We start from the raw sequence: 23,656 nt of genomic DNA, 5'->3' as shown, positions 1-23,656 counted from the left end.
TCAGACAAGTGCAAACGTGCAGAATATGTATATAGAAGAACGTGGCGGGCGCGCGCGCGAAATAACTCGCCACCTCGCGACCTATTATACTGCTCGCGGTGTCGGTTCGCGTGACCCGCCGCAGCGTTTGTGCAGACCGGCGGCCGCGGCATTTACCTGCGAGATCTGCAGGCCACAGCTCCCGTCTTCTGGGTACACCTCTGACGGAGTCGGTGGCGGGAATTTCGGGCGGTAATTTCACAACCGTCCGCGGCGGCGGATTCGCCGACGGTCCGCGCGGAGGCGGACGCGAAAAAAACGCTGACCCGCCCGCGGGGCGACGTGCTTGCATATTATTATTGTGTCGGCCGCCGTAGCGGAACGCGCTGCGACCCAAAAATAAATTCCGTGTGTGGGTCAGTCCGCCGTCATCGGTCCGCGCGCCCAAACGTTTGGACCCGTTCCCGCAAAGTCCCCGCCGCCGCCGTGCGTTATCACGCGAGTTTCACTCGGACCCGCGGAAGGGACGGACCGGGGTTTTCCTCTGCAGTACTCCGGTTTTCCATTTTTTTTGCGTGTGCTGACATGGCTGCTGCAGGGCGAACGGTCGGCGACGGCCCGGCTGGAGTTTTATCGCGACAATAACGTAGTCGTTCGCTCGTCGCATTCGCACCGCAGACGACTGCACGACCCCGCAACAATATTATAATAACGCCGACGACGAAAATAATACATTTGTTATTATTATGGGAAACAAATGCTGCAAAAACCAGTCGTCCACGTACAGTAGCGCCAACGCGACCATCAGATCGTTCTCGTCGTACAACTCTTCGATCCTCCGGTAAGTGCGATCGACGGACGTAGTCGCGGCGCATTCCGAGACGTCACGATTTCGGAGCCGGACACCGCTACAACTCGTGTACATACCGCAGACCCGATATCGATTAATACGAGCAATGAATAAATACATTTTTGCCACCACAGCAAACTTAAGTCTTTACATCATGAAAGTCATCGCACGCGTTTGCGACCGCTTTCACCGGCATAACGTTATATTATAGGTATACACGCACTTTTTAACGTTTGGTATCACGTAAAATCGGAAAATAAGAATATATTTTTTTTAAATGGCTCAAGACGAAAATCGGTTAGAAATTAAAATTTACTGTATCCCGTATTTTAGTATTTTAGTTTACACAATTAGGTACTTAGAATATTAATACGATATTCATAAAAATATCTTCGAGCAACAAGCTCGTTGTGTATAGTCATGTTTGAAATCCGCCATCGCTGACAAGCACAAAAAAGTCTTGTGTCATAACGACATTCGTTTCGAATTTCGTACTATTCTGACGGATATTCCACAATTTTTCTTTTAAATAATCTATAGGTATATTGTTATAAGTTCTAACGTTGGTAATCTTGATACCAAAGTAATATATTATTCATCACATACCTACATTTTTATAATACGTTTATTTATTTATTTATTTTTTGTTACGGTTATATGAATATAATGTGTCGAAACAAAATGTTTAACATTGTTACTTGAAAAATCAGCTTGGTACTTATAGCAAGTTAACGAACTTTTAAATTATTTATTATTTTCAACAAGTATGTATTCGATTATCCTGATTTGCCTTTCTCTATAAATATAAAAATGTCCTTGTTATTTCCTGAAGAGGTATATTATGACGTCACATCGTTTATACGTAAATGAGACACTCTAGAAGTTGTCAGTTTTAAAAAAATGTGGATTTTTTTTTTGATCAGCTTGAAATCAAAACGCATAAATTTCAAACTCCAGACGTTATAATGCCTGCACTCGTCTGACTTCTGTAACATATTTATTTGTGGACCGCGAGCAGTGAAAATATACGATTTATAATCTAAAGTGCAGACAGAAATATAATTCCAACGACCGATCCGTGACAACAGCTCTGCACCAGCGTGAAACGTCTGTTAACTGTTTACGAGCGAAGCCAGAAAAAAATCAGTTTTTTTCGATACAATAACTGTTTGCAGAGTGATGGACCCATGGTCATATAAATACATTTTATATTATAAAGATCAAACTGCTTCTGTAAGTAGTGGCTTTTTTTTTGTGTCACAAGAAATGAACTTTTTTGATCAGTTTACAGAATTCGCTCGTCATTTAGATTCAGTGAAATAAGAAAAATACATTGTGTTTTTATATTGTTTTATTCAGTCAGCACTATGACCCAATACAGCATTGGTTATTAAAAGAGTGATCTACAATTTTAAAAGATATAATCAGACTTCTATCATATGTAATAATTTTATGGTTTCTGGACTTTTTAGATTTTTAACTGTTACTCTATTTCATTTTCGTATATATTGCTAATAGCTTATAATTGTTTTATAAAACAGGAATAGTGTGGAAATAGGTGGTCGACTTACTCCACGTATTTTCACTTTCAGTTTCACTATTCTGTAAATCTATATAGGTACTTTAAATGCTAAAAAGTTATGAATTATTGAAATTATATTGAATATTATGACGTAAACATTAAAAAATAAAAATATTCACTTACGTAACTATTATAAAATTAAAAAAAAATAGCTAAAATCCTAAAACTCAGAAAACCTGAAAAACTATTATTATATAATTCTCGAAATTATATGTAGGATAAATATTTATTTTTTATATCAACCAAAAAAAATATTGTTTTCTATAGATATATTTGAAATTCCACTAGGAATTTTAAGTCACAATCGTACTAGATTTGACCTGATGAACTTTTATTACGGTCAAATTCCGATGGGATGTAATTAATTCGAAACGACTCAACATATTTTTTACAGGGTATTTTTTTTTTTTGAGTACTTTGATGCGAATACTTCATTTAGTACCTATAACGCTGCAGAAAAATAATATTATCGTGAAAATTAATTACTCATTTCTCGAATTACGATAATGTGATATTTATTGTGTTTTCTCGTTAGAATTCGTTAGCTGGTACGCAAACACACATTCTTAAAATGCCATTATTTTATATCTCGAGATTTTATTTTGTAATATCGATTAATCGATCTACAAAAATAATATTTATTTATTATTATTATTATTATTATTATTATTACTATTATTATTTTATTACTTAATATTTTTATTATTTTTTAACAATCAACATCATAGGTTATTAGCCTACTTAAGCTACCTAGTTAATTACAACCATACAGGTTATAATATCTTTAAGCTAATGACAGTTTTTTTTATTATAACAATATTTTTAACTAAAATTAGTTTTATGAAAAAAAATATAATGTATTGTATACGGTTTCACAATTTTCTTCCGAGTGTTGAGTGCGTTGTAGATGGTTTTACGCGCTTTAGTGTATTTAGGAGATTAGGCCATTATGGAAGTTGAACGCAATGTGTTCGATCGTTAGGATTTACTTTCATATGTCAGAACACCTATCAATAGTGTTTTAGTTAACGCTGCAAATTTCGGAATATCATCGATTTTTAGAAAGGTCGGGAGATCATACATGGGTATGGTTTTAATGAAAAGTAATCCTCCAGTAATTATTCACTCAATAAATTGTATCGTTTCACATTTGCATTATGTATTTATACTTAGTACTTCAATAAAAAACGCAGATTTTAGAATACAAAAGTATTATTTGTGTAAATATTGAATGCATATTGTACCAATGATGTACTTACTAATAGGTACTCTAATCATAAATATCGTTATAATAGTTATGAACGTATTTATTATCAATAAACATATTAATTATTATTTTTAAATCTGTTTATTTACAATAAAAGTAATACATACAACGTGATATGGATTCTAAATTAATACTTGTAAAATACTATTAACATTTATTTAAATAATTGCTTGTCTATGAGAAAATGTCAGGACCGGAATTGGTTCAGGCTAGTATTTTTTTGGCATTATAATGTTAAATTGAGCGTGGACACAAAGTTAAAATACAAATCCACATATTATAATTTAGAATCGAATTAAACTTGAGATATTTTTAAATATTAAACATTGAAACCACAAAATATGTATTTAATACTTGACATATTATACGGCTTAAATCCAACTTATCACCATCCCGGATTAGTTGCAGCGAATAGCATTTAAAATACAGAACTTAAACTAGCTATATTTTGTATCGTTTTAGTATTAATTTGGTGTAGGTACGTGTAAGTATAATAAAACACACAATAATTGTTCAGTATTTAATCGCCAAAACAATTGTACTCGGCGTTAAGTTTAAGACTTTGTTTAACCTCCTATGTAAATAATACAAATTATGTATTATTGATAAATTATGATTTGTTTTTATCAAAAACACCTACACATTTGTTTCTTAATGTTTTCTTTTAGAATATTTTACCTACCTACGTCAATGCTATAAAATATAATCCAAGGAAATCATTTAGCGAATTAATATTATTATATCATTTTGTTTTAATTATTGAAGGTATACCGTATACGTGATGCGAAATCGATATTGCTAATTGCAACAGGAACGATAAAAATAACTAATAAGACATCAAGAAATTCATTATTTAACATATAATATCAATATATCATATATATATTTTATATATAATGTAATATAATTATTTATAATGCACATATTATTTTAATTGTGTTCTAATTACTTTCTACTCTGTCAAATGGAATTCAATAAAATATTTTCAAAAATCACTGAGCCAATTTGGACCAATATTATATTATGCCTATTAGCGAAATTGTGAAATACATGTTGTATATTATTATATATATTATACATTTCGAAGCTTATTAATTAGCTCACTTAAAGTCGCTCATTCAGTCGCAAACTCGCAAGCAATTTAACGCAGTTTATTGTCGTGCGTTTTGTTTTTAATAAAGTATTTACAGTCGCGAAACGACATTCTGTTGGCGTTAAGTAACAGTTTATGATTATTAGGTATAAATTTGCTCCGCACAGATAACATTCCGATTATAGTATCTCGCCAGGCGTGTACTATATAGTTGCCCTTTTGGAATTTGTGGGCATAAAAATAATATATTATATTATGTACGCGCGTGACACATTAATATCCATCTACAGAACAACAACGACGACGGCGTTGGCTTGAAAAATAGTCTATTTTTAGGAAGGACGCGCAGAATCTTAATGATAATAATAATTGTACCCAGCATCGGGAACGTCTCTGATCATTGTCGGACTTTTTATAAAAACCGTAAACAAACTACTCCCTCGTGGCCTCACAACGACTTACTTTCGGTCTACGTGCTATACTGCCATACGTATTTATAAGTACCTACGTTTTTTTAATTAATCAACTAACTGTTTTAGAAACTTATACAAAACAAAATAATTTATTTTCTCACTATTGTCGAAGACAGAATTATTATAATATTTTATTATTTTCATCATTGCATAGATCCCAATTATTAACGACGATCCGTTTTGTAAAAAAATACTTTTAAAAAATGGAGAAACCTTTCATGTATTAGGCTATCATGTATTTTGCTTAAAATTTAAAATTTGAATAAATTATATATTATAATAATCAAATTTTTTACACAGCGTAAACACATTGGTAAATGTTCGTGTAAATCAAATACTAGGGCAGTTTATGGTATAAAAATATCGTAGCTTGAAAAAAATTAACTTTAATTTTAATTAAGTTAAGTTAATTTTATTTACTATCTTAATTTTAAACTTACCTATTAAAATTGTTTTTGTTAACTTTTATTTTTTAACTGAAGGTATTTTAATTGAACTAACTTAACTTGCACAGTCAATTATTTTCATTAACTTGCCCACCTTTGATATAATGATAATTACGTCTTCCTCGTTGACATTTTTACTACTACTAATGGTCTAATCAAATAAGTCTGATAAATTGTCTGATACATATAGGTATGTTATTTTGTAATGACAAAGTCGTTCACATGTCGATGAAAAATTTAAACTAGGTTTGAATGCGGCTCAAAGCTATAATGATTTATATTATGTATTTTCTTTAAGTTAGATAATAAATACTTATTCGTACATTTTCAACTTGATTTCATTATATTGACTATGTAATCAAATTTAATAATTTTGATATCCTGCAAATATGTTATAAGACCGACGAAAATGTGAAGTTGTTGACATTTTACTGTCTTAGATCCAAAAATTAAATTTTTATAAGATCAATGCGTATTATTTTAACTACAACCGCAACCACTTGTGATACTTGTAACTATACCTTTACCTACCATATCTGTAAGATATGACATATTATATGATTTTTCGCCGTTTGTTTTTTGGCGTGACACCCGTCAGCCAAGCCGAGAACAACGGTCGTCAATTATTATTGTTGAGGTGGGCCCGTCGTCGTGACAGTTCACGTCACTTGTGATTGGTTCGGGCCACCGCGTTATTTTTAGGTTAGTTTATTTCCGTATGAGTTTCATTAACGCCACAGCGACCGGCAGTCGAAAAAATAAGGCGCACTCCGTCCCGCGATAATCATGCTGTAGGTACCTATATTAAGATCAAAATTGTCAATACATTATTAATTAACTTAATTACTATAAAATGCCCATATGGCTGATAACATTACCACGATAAAAATATGATCGTTTTGTTTTGGTATTTGGTGCGTTTATTGTTCACGGCGTTCCGCAAGCCAAAACCGTAAGTAAATAAACACTGATAGATTTATAATAATCCTCGTACAACGTTATACGTTACTATATCGTATTTATAATATCGTACATGCATGTCATATCCATTAGGTTTTGATGTATACATTTTTTCTTATATTCGATTGTCTTTAACAATTTTGCATACCTATCATGTAAATATAGCAGTGTGTAACAATTTATAATTTGAATTTAAAAATAATAATTGTCCTTGACCCCGCTAACGAAAGTTGAACAACTGAGCCATACCGCAAGTTTAATATAGGTATCTATGTAATATGTATTTAACATTTTACAATGTATGAGAAGTTTACTGGTGTTGTGGAGACAAAATAATCTAAGTGACTAAGTGAAGTCTTCGCCTATTGCACTTTTTGAATAATATTCGATTTTATTTATAAATTTGTTTTGCGCATTTTTAATGGAATGTTTATCAAGCACGAAATTCAAATAAATTATTTTGGCATAAAACATTGTGTCCCGACGCAAATAAAATAGTTTAATAATATGTAGAAAATTTTAATCGCGTTATGAAAGTGCTTTTTTTTATAATATATAATTGAAAACTTATTTCATTTTATAGATCGGGCGGAAGTCATGCAATCACTTTTGGAACCTCTACTCGCGCTGGTGACTCCTTGACCACCCTCACCATGAAGTCGAGTAATAACTCGGATGTTGGTAGTAAGGATTACCGAGGTGGTTCATCGAGCACTGTTGGCCAAGAAGATCTGATTCCAATATTTTTGAGACGCCTTAACGACCTTAATATCAGAGTCGGAACCAGAACTAGGTTTTTGATCGAGCTCGACGACGCTACTGGTGTTCAGGTTGGTGTTATACGCGATTGAATAAAAAAAAAAAAAAATATATATATATATAAGTATATAACCAATTGCAGGTTGAAAACAGGTCGTATATTTTTTTGTGTTTTTTTCAAAATAGTTTCTAGAAGTATGGATGGGTTTTCGTTATTAACGCTAATTATTTCATATTAATTATATCGGCTTTATTTCCCCTATTAAACTAGTGACGGCTTTAAATCTATTATACATATAATTTAATGTTTTAAACAAACTTGTTGTCTTAGACGGGTCACGTGATGATTTGATCCATCGAGTATAAATATAATCAGTGCCTACTATTCAACAACTACATCACACTGCAGTGGTCTAAAAAATTTAAAAGTGGCATTTTTTCATAACAAATGTATAAAATATTGTTTTAACCAATTTAGAGAACTTTTTGAATGTTGATCTATTAATATAGAGTTAATTTTGAAAGCCCTATAAATTAGGTTTGACGTGGTACCATATAGTACATAATATGCTGTATAAGTAGCAGTGCACTACCAGTGTATGCTACCTATCGAACCGTTAGGTACCGGTGTATGTACTACATGGTTAAAAAAATAATGCAGTAACAAAGAAAATTACCAAAAACATGGTTTAACACAGTATTTCTAAAAACCACAACAAAGTCACAAAATCTAGAATTTTAGACACAGGTATAGAAGAAATATAATATTATTCGTAAGCAAGGCTAGAAAAAATCAAAAAACGATAAAATCATATAAAAATATTGTAATTTATTGTTGATCAGGTCCGTTGGTACCACAACAACGTAGAGGCCGACAATGAAAGATACCAGTACATTCACGAGGGAGGGTTTTATTGTTTGGACATTGTTCCTGTGACGTTGTTCGACGAAGGTCTATGGGTGTGCACCGCACAGAACTACGCCGGGAAATCGTCAACCGCTGCTCATCTATCGCTAACCAGTAAGTTTGCAGGGAAACATATTTCCCTAATTTTTACCATCTAAATCCTGTCTTTTAAATAATACCGTTTTTTTTTTTTTTATTCAGAATATCTATTAGAATATTATTTTTGTACATTTTATGCCCAATATCATTAGATGTAAATATAACCTTATTTTCAGTGCCTTGATGCATCTAATATTTTTTTTCTTGATTCGTTTACTATTTTATTCAAACTAAACACATAAATTTAAAATTGCACTTAAAATTGCGAAATCTTTAGAGTTATACTATGTAAAATGTTAATCAAAACATTCCACAAGACAAATTATTTTTACAGATACAAACAATTATTTATAAAATATTTGGTTTAATAGATTTTTAGGTATTAAATATTTTTAACAAAATATAATTTAAGGAATGCCTACGTATTTAGTTATTATTAAGCTAATTAAACTAATTCATCTCAAATAATATAATAACATTAAATTGTAATAATTTTTGTATTACTTTTTCGTTACTTGAATACTCAAGAAGAAAGTTTAAATTTTTATTACACAATACCATATTACTTTAATGTGTGATGCTGTTCTATAGTTCCGAAAGCGTTTAAAAAACCAATTTTCGTCGAGCAGCTGAAGGCAGTACTAACACAGCGTGGAATCGTCTCACTGGAGTGCAAGGTGATCGGCGTCCCGACGCCTAAGTTACGATGGTACAAAGACGACAAGGAGATCAAAGCCGGCGACATATTCGCGCTGACGGCAAATTCCGAAGAAGACTGCCTGGGCATTTACACGTGCGAGGCGACAAATGTCATGGGCACCGCGCTGTCTACGTCAAAAATACAAGTGACTCACACGCCACTCGACGGAAACCACGACGCAGACAGGTATGTGGTGACGATGAGACTATAATATGTAGCATAGTGTACATGTTTGTTACGACAAGAGTTTATTTCGTTTTAATTCAAATGCGTTTTTCAGTCTCATACCATATGGGCCGCCACCGAAGTTCGCGAAATTTTTAAAAAACGCGTCCGGTAAAGTCGGCAGCGTACTGTTTTTAGAATGTCAAGGTAATGTAAAAAAAAAAAATGAATTACATATTGTACAGTAAAAAAAGATACATTTGAAATACTGATAACAAAAAGGGCTAGACTTAAGATTTTACAGAAAAAAAAAACAAGATATAGGTACAATCAAATTCTATCTATTTACAGTATTTTAAACTATTATGTAAAATAACTCATTATCATCTAAATAAACCTATTTTTTTCAGACATCTGTTTATGAAAGAAAACAATTTTAATTTGGGACACTATTTTTTTCTATATCTTTATCTTATTTCTCATCGATTCGTTTTTTTATTCCTGACACTTGTAGCTATAATAATATTGTCGTTTTGCTCTTAGTCGATGTACCACCATGGCCTCGAAGTATAGGATGGTATAACGACAATGGTATAGTAAACGAAGGACCATTGTACCACCTGTTGGCTGATGGCTTGGGCATGTATGGCGTAGAGATAAAATCACTTAGAGCCGACCATAGCACTACTTGGAAATGTGTCGCTACTAGTTCAACGGGAGCGAAGGCTGTTACTTCCTGTGTGGTTTCGGTGTCATGTAATGTTGTTTAAAATATTTTATTTTACGTCATACAAATTTCTTTAACACTATAGCCTTATTGGATCTATGATTTTTCTTCTCAGACCCAAAGAATTACCGGGTACCAAGATTTTTAGAAAGCCTAAGAGCAATCATGACTGATGAAGGTTTAGTTAGCTTTGAATGCAAGGTCATCGGATACCCCACGCCACAACTCTTGTGGTTCAAAGACGGCAAGCAACTTCAACCCGGAGACGTTTATGAGTTAACTGGGAGTAAATCTTTAGGTAATGCATGAAATGCTATTGACATCGAATGGTGCTACAGCAATTTGGGTTTAAATAATATTATATCTTATACAATTATATAATTTAGGTAGCTATTGTTGTGTCGCCCGAAATTGCATGGGCGAAACAAGTAGCCTTGCCGAACTTACAATAGAAGACATCCAAAATCAATTGAACGAAAGTGAAAAACTTCAATTAACGTCAAACACACAGCCACCAAGATTTATATTGGGACTTAAGAGTATTGAGGCTAACATTAATGAATCTTTTGTTTTTATGATAAAAGGTTGGTGAATCAAGTTCTAATGTTAAACATAACAATCATATAAATTAAAAAAAATATGTTTAAATCAACATTTACTTTTTATTTTTAGTCACAACTGAATCTACACCTTCGATCAGCTGGTATAAAGAAGATGAACAACTAACTGAATCAAATCGATACCAGTTTTCTACTGAAGACAATGGGACATATATTCTAAACATAGTGCCGCTCGAAATTGACGATCAGGCTGAATGGAAGTGTGTAGCAATCAACAAGTATGGTCAAACTGCAACGTCCAGTTTCTTGAAGTTAAATATTCCAAAAAATTTTAAGCGTCCGAGATTCCTTGAGGAACTGAGAATAGCGTTCTCAAACGAGGGTTCGGTAAACTTAGAATGTAAAGTAAGTGAACGCGCAGACATAATTTCTAAATACGAAATAAATGCGTTGGTCGAATTGGTATACATTTATGTTATCGCAGGTAATCGGCGTCCCGCAACCGCAACTGAAATGGTTTAAAGACGGCCAAGAGCTAAATCCCGGCGACATGCACAAAATAATTTCGGGACAAAGCGGTACGTGCTGTTTGGGTACTTACACTTGCCAGGCACACAACTGTATGGGAACGGTGTCCAGTTCAGCAACACTATTGACAATGGAAGGTAATGACGTGTGCTAAACATTGCAAAGTATAATTATAACGACTGAAACGCGTAAGTATTAATTATATTTTTGTCCCGTTGCAGATAAGTCCACGGTCAAATCTTGCGCATCGGAAGAGTATTTATCCGTCGGGAATCCGCTTGTACGCAATGAATCCTTGTCGACAATTCCGGAAGAGCGGACAAGCCAAATGGAAAAATCGTACACCATTGAAGAACCTGCTGACATATCATTTTCATTTGACGGCAAAGAAGTGACCGTTTCGCTTTATGAAACTCCAGACCTAACGCACGACGAAGCATTGCAAATCATTGAAATGTATGCGGACGAACTTTCTGAACATATATCAGGTATTATATTATTAGATCTATATTTTTTAAGATTTAACAATATGTTATAAAACTGTTTTATATGAAATATATTTATTCCAATTAAATTGATTTTGTTTTAAACTTTAATTTTACAGAAGACAATATTGTTGATTTGCCTTCGTTACGAATTGTAAAAGAATCGTCGATTTCCGGCCCGGTTATGATGGAAGCTTTGGTTATAGACGTACCTATCGATTTTTGTAGACAACAAACAGTATCAGACACTGAATTCGATGGAGTTTCACTGACTGAAGACATTACTCTTGCAATTAACGATAAAAGCGAAAGCATATGTGAAAATAGTCTGGAATATTTTTCGGACCATTTGTCGTCTGGAAATTCGAAGCGTGAGGTATTTTACAGTGCGAGTGAAACGACGCCTAAACATTCATCAGTGATTTTAAAACAGCAATCGGAAGACAATGGCCATCAGTCTTTTCAGACACCAAAACTATTTATGTCAGACTCCGACGATCAGATTTTAACGCAATTGAAATTAGACGAAAAACTTTTATCCCAGAATTCTAAACATGTAACCGGACCATTGGCTCGGTCTGAGAGCAATAACACCGAAGAAGAAGTGTCTGAAACATTGGCTGAAATAGAAAACGAAACACCATTATCACAAAATTATTGTGCATCTGAAATCGTTACTCAATCTGACGAAGATGGATTATACTCAACAGTATTGAACAAAATACGTGGTAAGGGAATGACAAGTGTGATACTTAGTTCAGAAGAAGACGACGTTTTGAAAATTATTTCCAGACCAAACGTGGACGAATTTTTAAAATACATGAAAATTATTTTGGAAGGTACAATGGTAAAAATGCGCACTCACGAAAATTTTAATTTCACTAGTAACACAACTGAACTTGAACGTTCGATCCAAGCACTACATTCACTTGCATGGAAATTCATCGAAGAAACAGAGAGAAATGATGTTTCAGAGTTGGAAAAAAATACGGCCGATAATGTGTCAAGTTTAATGACTGCAATAAACGCGAGTTTGTTAGCATTAGAACAAATCGATGATCCATTTGGTGTTTCAGACAATATACTAAACGAAATACAATCATCCGTATGTTTTGATTTAGAAACGCTTAACAATAACAACCTTCCGGCTACAGAAATTTTAGATCGTTTGTCAGACCAAATAAATAACTTCACAATTGTTGTCAATAGACAGGTAGCCCGAGTTACAGAACAACGTATTATAGCTGTGTTACAAAACACAATCGGCACTACTTTGGTATACATCAAAACACTACAGCAAAATTGTTCTAAAATAAAATGCGTGGACATAAATTCATTGGCCCCTTTATTTTCAATGGTACAACCATTAGAAAATATTTTAAATGACATAGCTGTTATGGAAGAGGCATCAATGGACGATAACAAACCTAACTTTAAATTAAAACAAATATTAATACCCCCCATTAGTTCTATTGCGTTTGCTTTAGATAATTTAAATACAGCATTAAAAAACGATAGTTCGGTTGACGATCAGGATTTGAAAGATATATACGATAGAATAAATGAAGCAACAAATCAATTTATGACACTCGCTTCGCATGGCATGGAAAGTAATAAAATAGCTGAATGTTTCATATCTTTCACAAAACCGATTAACGATTTATGTTGTCATCTGAGACGGTTAGGCAGATCAACAGAAAATATTGTGTCTTCTGATTACGGATCTGACGATAAACTATTACTAGATTTTGAGACGCTTTTCGATGAATTGATGATAGATATTGACACATTAATCAACAATGTAAATTATGTTCAAGATTCCGAAAACAATATGAATCCCTTAGGATCTTTATTAGAACCATTGCAAGACATGAAAATCGGGTTGTTCCAAGTTAATCAAGTTTTGCTTTCAAACCAAACTGGTTCAACCATGAGTTATGAAGTTATGAGTTGTTTTGAACATTTATCTCAGCAACTCGTTCAATTGAACAATTGTATTGTGAATCAATCAATAGTAGAAGAGACAGATAAGGAAATACCATTTGAATCTTCAATAAAAATGATGCAAAACATTCTATTCGATGATGCTATTGATGATTTAGGTGTAAATGGAATACTTTTTGGTAGTGTTATGAAACCTCTTTTGCAACTTCAAAATCTTATTGTTTCAAAAATGGCTTCAGTAGAAAGTGACCTTAGTTTTTCAGAACATACTGATGTTACTGGGGGGGCTTGTGACACACAATCATTGAGCTTATCCTTGTCAAACAACGCACAAACCATCTTAGATAAAACTGCTAATGAGAACTCTAAACAAGTAATAATTGAATCATCAATCATAGATAGTTTAGATAAAAATTGTGATAAACAAAATAATATACATAAGGATACTTCCGGTATAAAAAAAGATTCAATACTTTTTGAAAATAACATGAATAATGATTTAGTTATAAAAAGAGGTTTTGAATGCGATATTGGGGAAACATTCAAATACGATGAACCAAATATCATAACATCTGAAGATGATCGAGACAATTCTGGTTTTGAAGCGCTGTTTGATGAAACTGATTTGGAAACGATAAGTGATTTTGTTGAAGATGTAAGTTTGGATAATATTATGAATTCTAAAGTTGATCATAAATTATCAGATTTATTAATGAGTGAAAAAGATATTGATACCATGCACCAGAAAACCGATGATATTATTCCAGAACATGTATTAGAATCATTAGAAAAAAGTAACCAACAGGACTTAATTTTAAATTCACCAGTCGATTTATTCGAGGAACTTCAAGAAACATTAAAAAATATGTCTGAAGTAGCACGAGATGGAACAACAGAAATTTTTGACTTGGATAATAATACATTAAACATCAATGATTTACAAAAAATTGATTTGACCTATACTAATCAAATTTGTGATGAAACTAATAACCTATTAGACGGTTCAATAGATGTAGATCAAAACGTTGAAAACGAAACGTTTAAAAAAAAATCTATAAGTATTAGTGATCAAAATGCTTACAAAGAAGAGCAAGTGTTTGAAATAGGACAGGACGCAGATTTCGTTGAGAATTTAGAATGTTTAGACTCTGATAAATCAATATCTAATAATACGGTTATTACAGTCAATGAAATTTCTGATTCAAGTGAAGTTAAAATGAAAAGAACTGATATTACGAACAATTTAGAAACTGTTGTTGATCTACTTGAATCTAAAACTGAAAATATTTCCCAAACAGTAGATAATGTGCCGGATAAAAATGAACCTTTAATTACCTCTGTAGATGTCGCGAATAAAAATGAATGTTTAATTACATCTTTACATAATGTGGTGTCAAAAATAAATGATAATAATGCAGATATAACTACTTCATCCGATTTGAAAAATGAAACTTTGGATTCAGTACTATCAAACGAATTAAATTCTGCTGAATCTATTAAAAATATAACAATTATTTCAAGTGAAGATATTGTGATTGATACAAATAAGTTCAACGAATCCGAGAAAATGGATACTATAAATAATTATAATGATGCAGAAAATGAAGATACAATGTTAATAAAAGAAGTTGAAATACTATCAATCACGGAAAAATGTTCACACAAGTCATTTCCACAAGATGACGCTGTCGTAAATGAAATTGATGCTATTCATAATTTAGAAACGGATGCAGTCATTCAAGTAGCACAAACTAGAAATGAAAATGAATACAACACGGAAAAAGATGAAGAAAGTATTTTAATAGATAAATGCTACAATGCAACAGAATTAAATGAAGGGTTAGGAACATTAATAGAAGAAAAAAATGTTATAACACCAGAAATTAATTTAATGATCGAAGATTATAATTCTTCGATTATTGAAGAAATATCCAACAAAATAAAACAATGTGATGATAATGATTTATTAAATAAAAGTATTTACGCCGTTGAAGAAAGTGTAATACCTGCAAACGAACCGAAGTCTTCCATAGTTGATGTTAATTTAATAACAGTCTTGGAAGATTATATAAGTAAGGGCATCACTGAAGAACAAAATTGTGGAAACGAAAATTTGAGTTCGTTAAAAAATAAAAATAATGCTTCTGATACATTTGAAACTAACCAAGATGTCAATTTGGATAAACAATTACAATACGATTTACAACCAAATGTAAATCAAACTTTAACAACTGATAATAAACAAATTGTTCCTAATTGTACTAATTGTGAAAATGTGGTGAACCCGATAACAGAACTAAATGTTCTTAAAACTAAAGAATATATTCTTATGAAAAATGATAAAAATGAAAGTGAATTAATTAATGAAGAATCTTTAGATAATAATCAACAAAATGCTCTTTTTGTTCAAGAAAGTAACATTTTACAACAGTCTAATAATGAAAAAAAATATGACAAAGAATTAAATGAGCAATGTGAAATAGATATGAAATTGAATAATGAAATAGAATGTATTAGTTCAAAAATAGATTTACCAACAGAGATAATTTATGCAGAAAATGATATTGATGTTAGAAATGCTGTCCAACAGTGTGTCTTAGATGGCACACATAATATTATTGATGATATATCTATAACACAATATAACGTCGACAATAAGTGTGTTGATTTTATGTTGCCAGTTACTGAATTGATGACTCAATCATTTGGATCTAGTATACTGGACAAGCAGTTAATAATAACTAATCAAAATGTTGAAGAAAATCAAAACACAGCTGAAAAATCAAAACAACAATTTGAAAACCGTTTTGAAAGTAATGACATTATTGATGACGTAGCAGTTAAATCTAAAAATGATGTAATCAATGATTTTAAATGTTCAGTTGATTCGACTTTAAATGAAAAAGAAACTGTTTCTGATGAGAAAATTAATTCTGAAAACAAAACAACAGAAATTGTAATGAACGATGAAGAAAAGTCCATCAATACAATAATCAATAAATCGTATGAAAATTTAACACAATCTACTATTTTTGAAAATAATGACACAACTCCATCGGAAAAAACATTAATAAATAGTGAAATAATTACATTGGAGAGCACACAATCAATTGATCCATGTAAATTTGACGAAAATCAAGTTAAAATACAACTCAAAGAAAATGTAGATTCCAAATATGAACATACAGTTTCAGATGATAAAGATAATATGATAAATAATTTAGAACATTTAGAAGCTAAAAACGAAATTATATACTTACCAGATGGGATGATAAAGAAGGACGAAGAAAAATCACCTAGAGAAATTCAATACATACAAAATGATGAGACTAAGTCGATTAATGAATCGACAAATATCGTCGTTGAACAAATCACTGCTTTAATAGGTAATGAAACGATTTCAGCATCCAACGCTCAACCACTAGATACAGTTATAATTAATTTTGAAAATATCAAAGAACAAGTAATTGTAGAAGATGTAATCGATACCGTAGAGAACAAAAATCAGCAAAGAAATGATGTGGAAAAAATATCAAAAACCAACATAGACAAAGTAGATAATTTAAAAATACTTGGTTCGGAAATAAACTATTTACCCCCTGACAATGACCAAATTGTAGATTTACATGATACCAAAAACGACTTATCTAAACATAAATGTTCATTTTTTGTCAAAGAAAATACAGAAGATTATAATGAAATCACTAGTCACCCAAATACATGTATTGAAATCTCAAATGAAAATAACGCGAATCAACATAAGGAATTTACTGAATGTGAATCAAAGGTCTTAGGGAACTTTGAAACTTTAGAAACACTTTCAGATGAAGAAACTCTGAAAACAAATACAGTAAGCAACGAAGAGAAATTAAATAGAAATGAAGACAATTTAAAAACAAACAAAACAGGCGAACAAAACCGAATTGAAAATAATACAAATGAAGAGAAAAGTCCAATTTTAATCGATGTATGTAAATCATTGGAAAATGATAAAGCTCTGGCTAATGATAAAAATCGAATAATATGCATATGTGATACAAAACTTGAAAATGTAAATGAAAAACTTACAGAAAATTTAGAAAATAATCAAGACATTTCTGAAAACAATTTTGGAAAATCGTTAGACTATTTAGGAGATACAGAAGATTTAAAAACATATGAAATAAATACCGAAGAAATTAAAGAAGAATTAATAAATTTTAAGGATCTTGCGATATCAAAGATTAAATTAGAAACAATTATTGATAATACTCCAAGAGTTGACTCTAACGAAAGTACAAAACAAATAGAAAATTCAATATTTAAAAATCCATCAAAGTTAGTAATAGATAAACTAAATATCTCATCAGAAACTCCTAAAAGTGAATGTATATCTATCAATAAAGATATTGATGATATAAATTTAGAAAGTTTTAATTCCAATATTTCTGTTACTGAAACTTTGCAGATTAATGCTAAAGTTGATATTATAGATCAACATGCAGATATTTCCAAAACTGGAACACAAGATACAGCAGACGTCAGCAAGGAAAGAGCAAACGTAGTAACAAAAGATTATTCTGATGATAATCATAATTGTGAAAGTACTTTACCTATAAGTGAAATTCAAGAAAACAAAGAGAGAAATACTTTAAACGACAATAAAGAAAATGAACACTCCAATACAACACCTGATACTAAAAATATTTATGAAGATAAATTGATAAACAAAGTGAAAATTAATGATGAGATTAATATTGTTACTGCTCTTGAAAATAAAGCCAGTCTTCTAAATGATTTTATGTTTGAAAGTGAAACTAGTGATTTGTCTACCGAAGAACCATTCAATATTCTTTCTATAATGCCAAAATTGCATTGTGTAGAAAAAATTGCAGCTAATGAAACTGAATGCGTGATGTTAGAAAATATAAACATCTTAAAACAAAATGAACTGAATGCTGCAGAAAATATTAACCAACATGCACAAGTAGAACACGAATTAAACATCGCTGCAATCGGAAACATAATTATAGATTACGATAGTATAAAAGAAATTTCTTTAACTGCAGGTGAAGAAAAAAAAAGTATAGAAAAGGCAACTATGGCTCTAACTTTGGACGACAATTCATTTGAAATCGTATCTACTAATGTCGATATTTTAGATGGGCCTATTAAAGATATGACGATAAAAGAGGAACAGATTGTATATTCAGACACTGATGAATCGTCTACAATTTCTACAAGATCGACCAAACTTTTAAGTGAAAACAATAATCCTGAAGACATGGCAGTTAATATATTAAATGATCCAATTCAAAATACAGATAATTTGGTCAAAGAAAATGTAGATTCTAAAATCCCATCGTTGAATAAAACAACAGAAATATTGAACGACGACACACATAATCAAGAAAATTTAGGTTTAAATAAGGAGCAGAGCGAATTAGTTGATAAACTACAACAATCAATAAAAAATCAAAATCAAATATTTGAATCGTCAATATCTGTAGAAGAAAATGACACCATAGATAAAGTTAAAAGTGGTGTTTCGATTACAAAAATCAAGACAACAAATGATGAAAAAACTACTGACACAAAAGATATTGTGGATATAAATCGGAAATTGATTACTAAATCAAAAGAATCAACAACAAATGATATTGGTGCAAGTGAAAATAAAATTGACATAAATAAAACCATTAATGAAACTATAGACCTAACAAATAAAGAGTTATCACATGACAGTAAAAACACTGAAAAAGTAGGGGTTAAATTAGATAACTTAGATGCAGAAATTGCTTCAGACAATAATAAAAATCCAGAAGTAATAATTGAATTTAGTACAAATAATCAAATAAAATCGAAAGAAATTAATGTTGAAAAAGACAAGACAAAGCGAGGAATTAAGAAAAATAAATCAAGCGCTCAGCAAGATGATAAAAAATCACCTTCGCCGGATACCACGAAAAGTAATATTGATATTAGTGAAATAAACATTGACGAAACCAAAGTCATCGATAAAAGTATTGAAGAAATTAATGAAAAATTGTCAGATGACAATGAAGATATTGAAAATGTTGGCGTAAAATTGGATAAAATATGTCCAGAAAATGTTTCAGACAATAATAAAGCTTCAGAAGAAATAATTGAAAAAGACGTTTCAAATGTTGATAAAAATCAAAAAGACAATGAAATTGGTACATACAACCAAATAAAATCAACAGAAAATGTTGTAGAAAAAGACAAGACAAAGCGAGGAAGTAAGAAAAATAAATCAAACTCTCAGCCAGAAAATAAAAAATCACCTTCACCGGATATCATTAAAAGTAATACTAGTGTTAATGAATTAAACATTGACACAACAAAAGTTATCGATAAAAGTATTGAAGAAAATAATAAAAAGCCGTCGGATGACATAGTCAAAATTACATTGAATAAAATAGAAACAGCAATTCCTTCAGACAATAATAAAGTACCAGGAGAAAAAATTGAAAAAGACTTTTCAGATGTTGAAACAAATGAAAATCCGAAGAACAATGAAATTGGTACAGACGATATAATAAGATCAACAAAAGATGTTGAAGAAAAAGACAAGACAAAACGTGGAAGTAAGAAAAAGAAGTCGAGTCCTCAACCGGATGATAAAAAATCCCCTTCACCAGAATCAACAAAAACTAATATTAGTGTTAGTGAAATGAACATTGATACAATAAAAGTAATCGATAAAAGTTTTGAAGAAAACAATAAAAAACTGTCAGAAGACATAGTCGAAATTAAATTGGACAAAATAGAGCCAGTAATTCTTCGAGACAATAATAAAAGTCTAGAAGAAATCTTTGAAAAAGACGTTTCAAATGTCGATAAAAATGAAAATCAAAAGAACAATCAAATTGGTACAGATAATCAAATAAAATCTACAGAAAATGTTGTAGAAAAAGACAAGACAAAACGTGGAAGTAAGAAAAAGAAATCAAGCCCTCAGCCAGATGGTGAAAAATCACCTTCACCGGATACCATTAAAAGTAATATTAGTGTTAATGAATTAAACATTGACATAACAAACGTTCTTGATAAAAGTAATGAAGAAATTAATGAAAAATTGTCAGATAACAATGAAGATTCTGAAAATGTTGGCGTTAAATTGGACAAAATACTACCAGAAATTGTTCCAGACAATAATAAAGTTCCAGAAAAAATAATTGAAAAAGACGTTTCAAATGTCGATAAAAATGAAAATCAGAAAAACAATCAAATTGGTACAGATAATCAAATAAAATCTACAGAAAATGTTGTAGAAAAAGACAAGACAAAACGTGGAAGTAAGAAAAAGAAATCAAGCCCTCAGCCAGATGGTGAAAAATCACCTTCACTGGATACCATTAAAAGTAATATTAGTGTTAATGAATTAAACATTGACACAACAAACGTTCTTGATAAAAGTAATGAAGAAATTAATGAAAAATTGTCAGATAACAATGAAGATTCTGAAAATGTTGGCGTTAAATTGGACAAAATACTACCAGAAATTGTTCCAGACAATAATAAAGTTCCAGAAAAAATAATTGAAAAAGACGTTTCAAATGTCGATAAAAATGAAAATCAGAAGAACAATCAAATTGGTACAGATAATCAAATAAAATCTACAGAAAATGTTGTAGAAAAAGACAAGACAAAACGTGGAAGTAAGAAAAAGAAATTAAGCCCTCAGCCAGATGGTGAAAAATCACCTTCACTGGATACCATTAAAAGTAATATTAGTGTTAATGAATTAAACATTGACACAACAAACGTTCTTGATAAAAGTAATGAAGAAATTAATGAAAAATTGTCAGATAACAATGAAGATTCTGAAAATGTTGGCGTTAAATTGGACAAAATACTACCAGAAATTGTTCCAGACAATAATAAAGTTCCAGAAAAAATAATTGAAAAAGACGTTTCAAATGTCGATAAAAATGAAAATCAGAAGAACAATCAAATTGGTACAGATAATCAAATAAAATCTACAGAAAATGTTGTAGAAAAAGACAAGACAAAACGTGGAAGTAAGAAAAAGAAATTAAGCCCTCAGCCAGATGGTGAAAAATCACCTTCACTGGATACCATTAAAAGTAATATTAGTGTTAATGAATTAAACATTGACACAACAAACGTTCTTGATAAAAGTAATGAAGAAATTAATGAAAAATTGTCAGATAACAATGAAGATTCTGAAAATGTTGGCGTTAAATTGGACAAAATACTACAAGAAATTGTTCCAGACAATAATAAAGTTCCAGAAAAAATAATTGAAAAAGACGTTTCAAATGTCGATAAAAATGAAAATCAGAAGAACAATCAAATTGGTACAGATAATCAAATAAAATCTACAGAAAATGTTGTAGAAAAAGACAAGACAAAACGTGGAAGTAAGAAAAAGAAATCAAGCCCTCAACCAGATGATAAAAAATCACTATCATCTGACACCACAAATAGTATTATTAGTGTCAGTGAAAATAAAACTGACACAACAGTTATCGATAACAGTTATGAAGGGAAAAATAATACACTGTCAAATCATTTTAAAGACACTGAAAATATAGAAATTGAATTAGATAAATTAGAACCGAAAATTGATTCAAAAAATAATATGATTGCGGTAAGAGTTACTGAAACAGAAGTTTCTACTGATAAAACAAATAATCAGAAAAATATCATGATTGATTCAGATGACAATACATTGTTGGATAATGGAATAGATAAGAAACAGAGAGGAAGTAAGAAAAAGAAAACGATTCCAGAGCATGAATACCAGATACCAGATACCACAAAAAATAAAATTGACTCAACAATTATCGATGTAACTATCGAAGACGACAATAGAAAAATATCAGATAATAATAAAAACTATGCAGCAGACGGAACTAAGGTAGAACCGGAAACGGCATCAATTAATAATAAAAGTATGGTAGAAATAATTGAAAAAGACTTTTCGAATAATACTCAATCTAAAAATTGGAATAGCGACAAAATCGGTACTGCCGATAAAATAGAATCAACAGAAGAAGATAAGACAAAATCAGAGAACAAAAAATCTACTTCACCCGATAAAATAAATAAAAAATCCAATGAAAAACTTGAAATTAATAATGAAATTGAAAAAAACGAAAACACAATTTCAGATTTAAGAGTAAATTTCACAGAACAGTTACCTAACAGTAACATAGTATTGGAAAAGATGGAAAAAGGGCGCGGAATAAGATCTTTAGAGAATAATATCGACACTATTGGAAGGAGCAAAAAAAATATAATTGATACACATTTATTAAGCAATACAGACAAATGTGTGACGGATAATAATAAAAAAGAACGAGGAAGTGTAAAACAAGAAACGAGTACTAAATCACCTTTACTGGTAAAATCTGTAAGAACGAACACAGAAGTTAACGAAAATGTTGATGTGAAACCAAATGATAATACCACACATTTTCTTACAAGTAACAAAAAGGTACGAACATTGAGTGGGATGACTGAACATGACATTGTCGACGTACCGGAAATCCGGAGCTCGGATAAACGTCCAGTTAATCGTTATCTACTGGACGTGACTGACGCACATAAGTCACGCCCAAATAGCCTGGCGTACAGATCCCTGACGCCGGACCCACTGACTTTGTACAGATCCTTGACGCCTGACCATATGAGCTCATACAGATCTCTGACGCCGGAGTGTCCGTCTTACAGATCAAGCCTAACACCGAGGTCTAAGTACGCAACATCGACAAGATATGCGGGTTCATCAGACAGGGATCTATACGGTGGTAACAGCAGTAGCCACAGCAGCAGAAGCAGTAGTCGATCTACGAGTCCTTATCCACCAGAGTCGAGGATTTCAGCCCGAAGTCTTTGGCCGCCTACCAACTTGGCGGCGTACCGGTGCCTTTCGGAGACATCAATTCCTCTCAGTTCAAGGCGTATGGAAGTAGAGGCGACTTCCAGTTGGCCGCACACGAGCTATGGTGTGACCACTCGGAGACGCAGGGGCTCTGACAGTTTTCTGCACGATTCAGGAGTACGGGACGGAGGTTACTATTCGAGTTGGAGATTGTCTGACGGCCGAGCAGCAATACACAGTGCTACCGAAGACCTTTACCGGACAAAGGTACCAATCACA

The 23,656-nt window shown here is 31.7% G+C and overlaps 1 protein-coding gene across 1 annotated transcript in view; it reads left to right on the top strand.

The window, feature by feature from the left end:
• Nucleotides 1–484: 484 nt before the first annotated feature.
• The window catches only part of LOC132943068 (uncharacterized), a 93,752-nt gene continuing 70,580 nt past the window's right edge, over nt 485–23,656 (top strand). The window contains 12 exon segments of the mRNA XM_061011865.1: nt 485–820; nt 7,234–7,480; nt 8,253–8,430; nt 9,007–9,301; nt 9,396–9,487; nt 9,824–10,036; nt 10,123–10,305; nt 10,394–10,591; nt 10,680–10,972; nt 11,052–11,232; nt 11,317–11,583; nt 11,700–23,644. Of these exon segments, the coding sequence (XP_060867848.1) occupies nt 726–820; nt 7,234–7,480; nt 8,253–8,430; nt 9,007–9,301; nt 9,396–9,487; nt 9,824–10,036; nt 10,123–10,305; nt 10,394–10,591; nt 10,680–10,972; nt 11,052–11,232; nt 11,317–11,583; nt 11,700–23,644 (14,187 nt within the window). The 5' untranslated portion in view covers nt 485–725.

This window comes from Metopolophium dirhodum, chromosome 4 (genome assembly GCF_019925205.1).
Source record: "Metopolophium dirhodum isolate CAU chromosome 4, ASM1992520v1, whole genome shotgun sequence".
Classification (NCBI taxonomy): domain Eukaryota; kingdom Metazoa; phylum Arthropoda; class Insecta; order Hemiptera; family Aphididae; genus Metopolophium; species Metopolophium dirhodum.
This window is presented reverse-complemented; position numbering and strand designations above follow the sequence as displayed.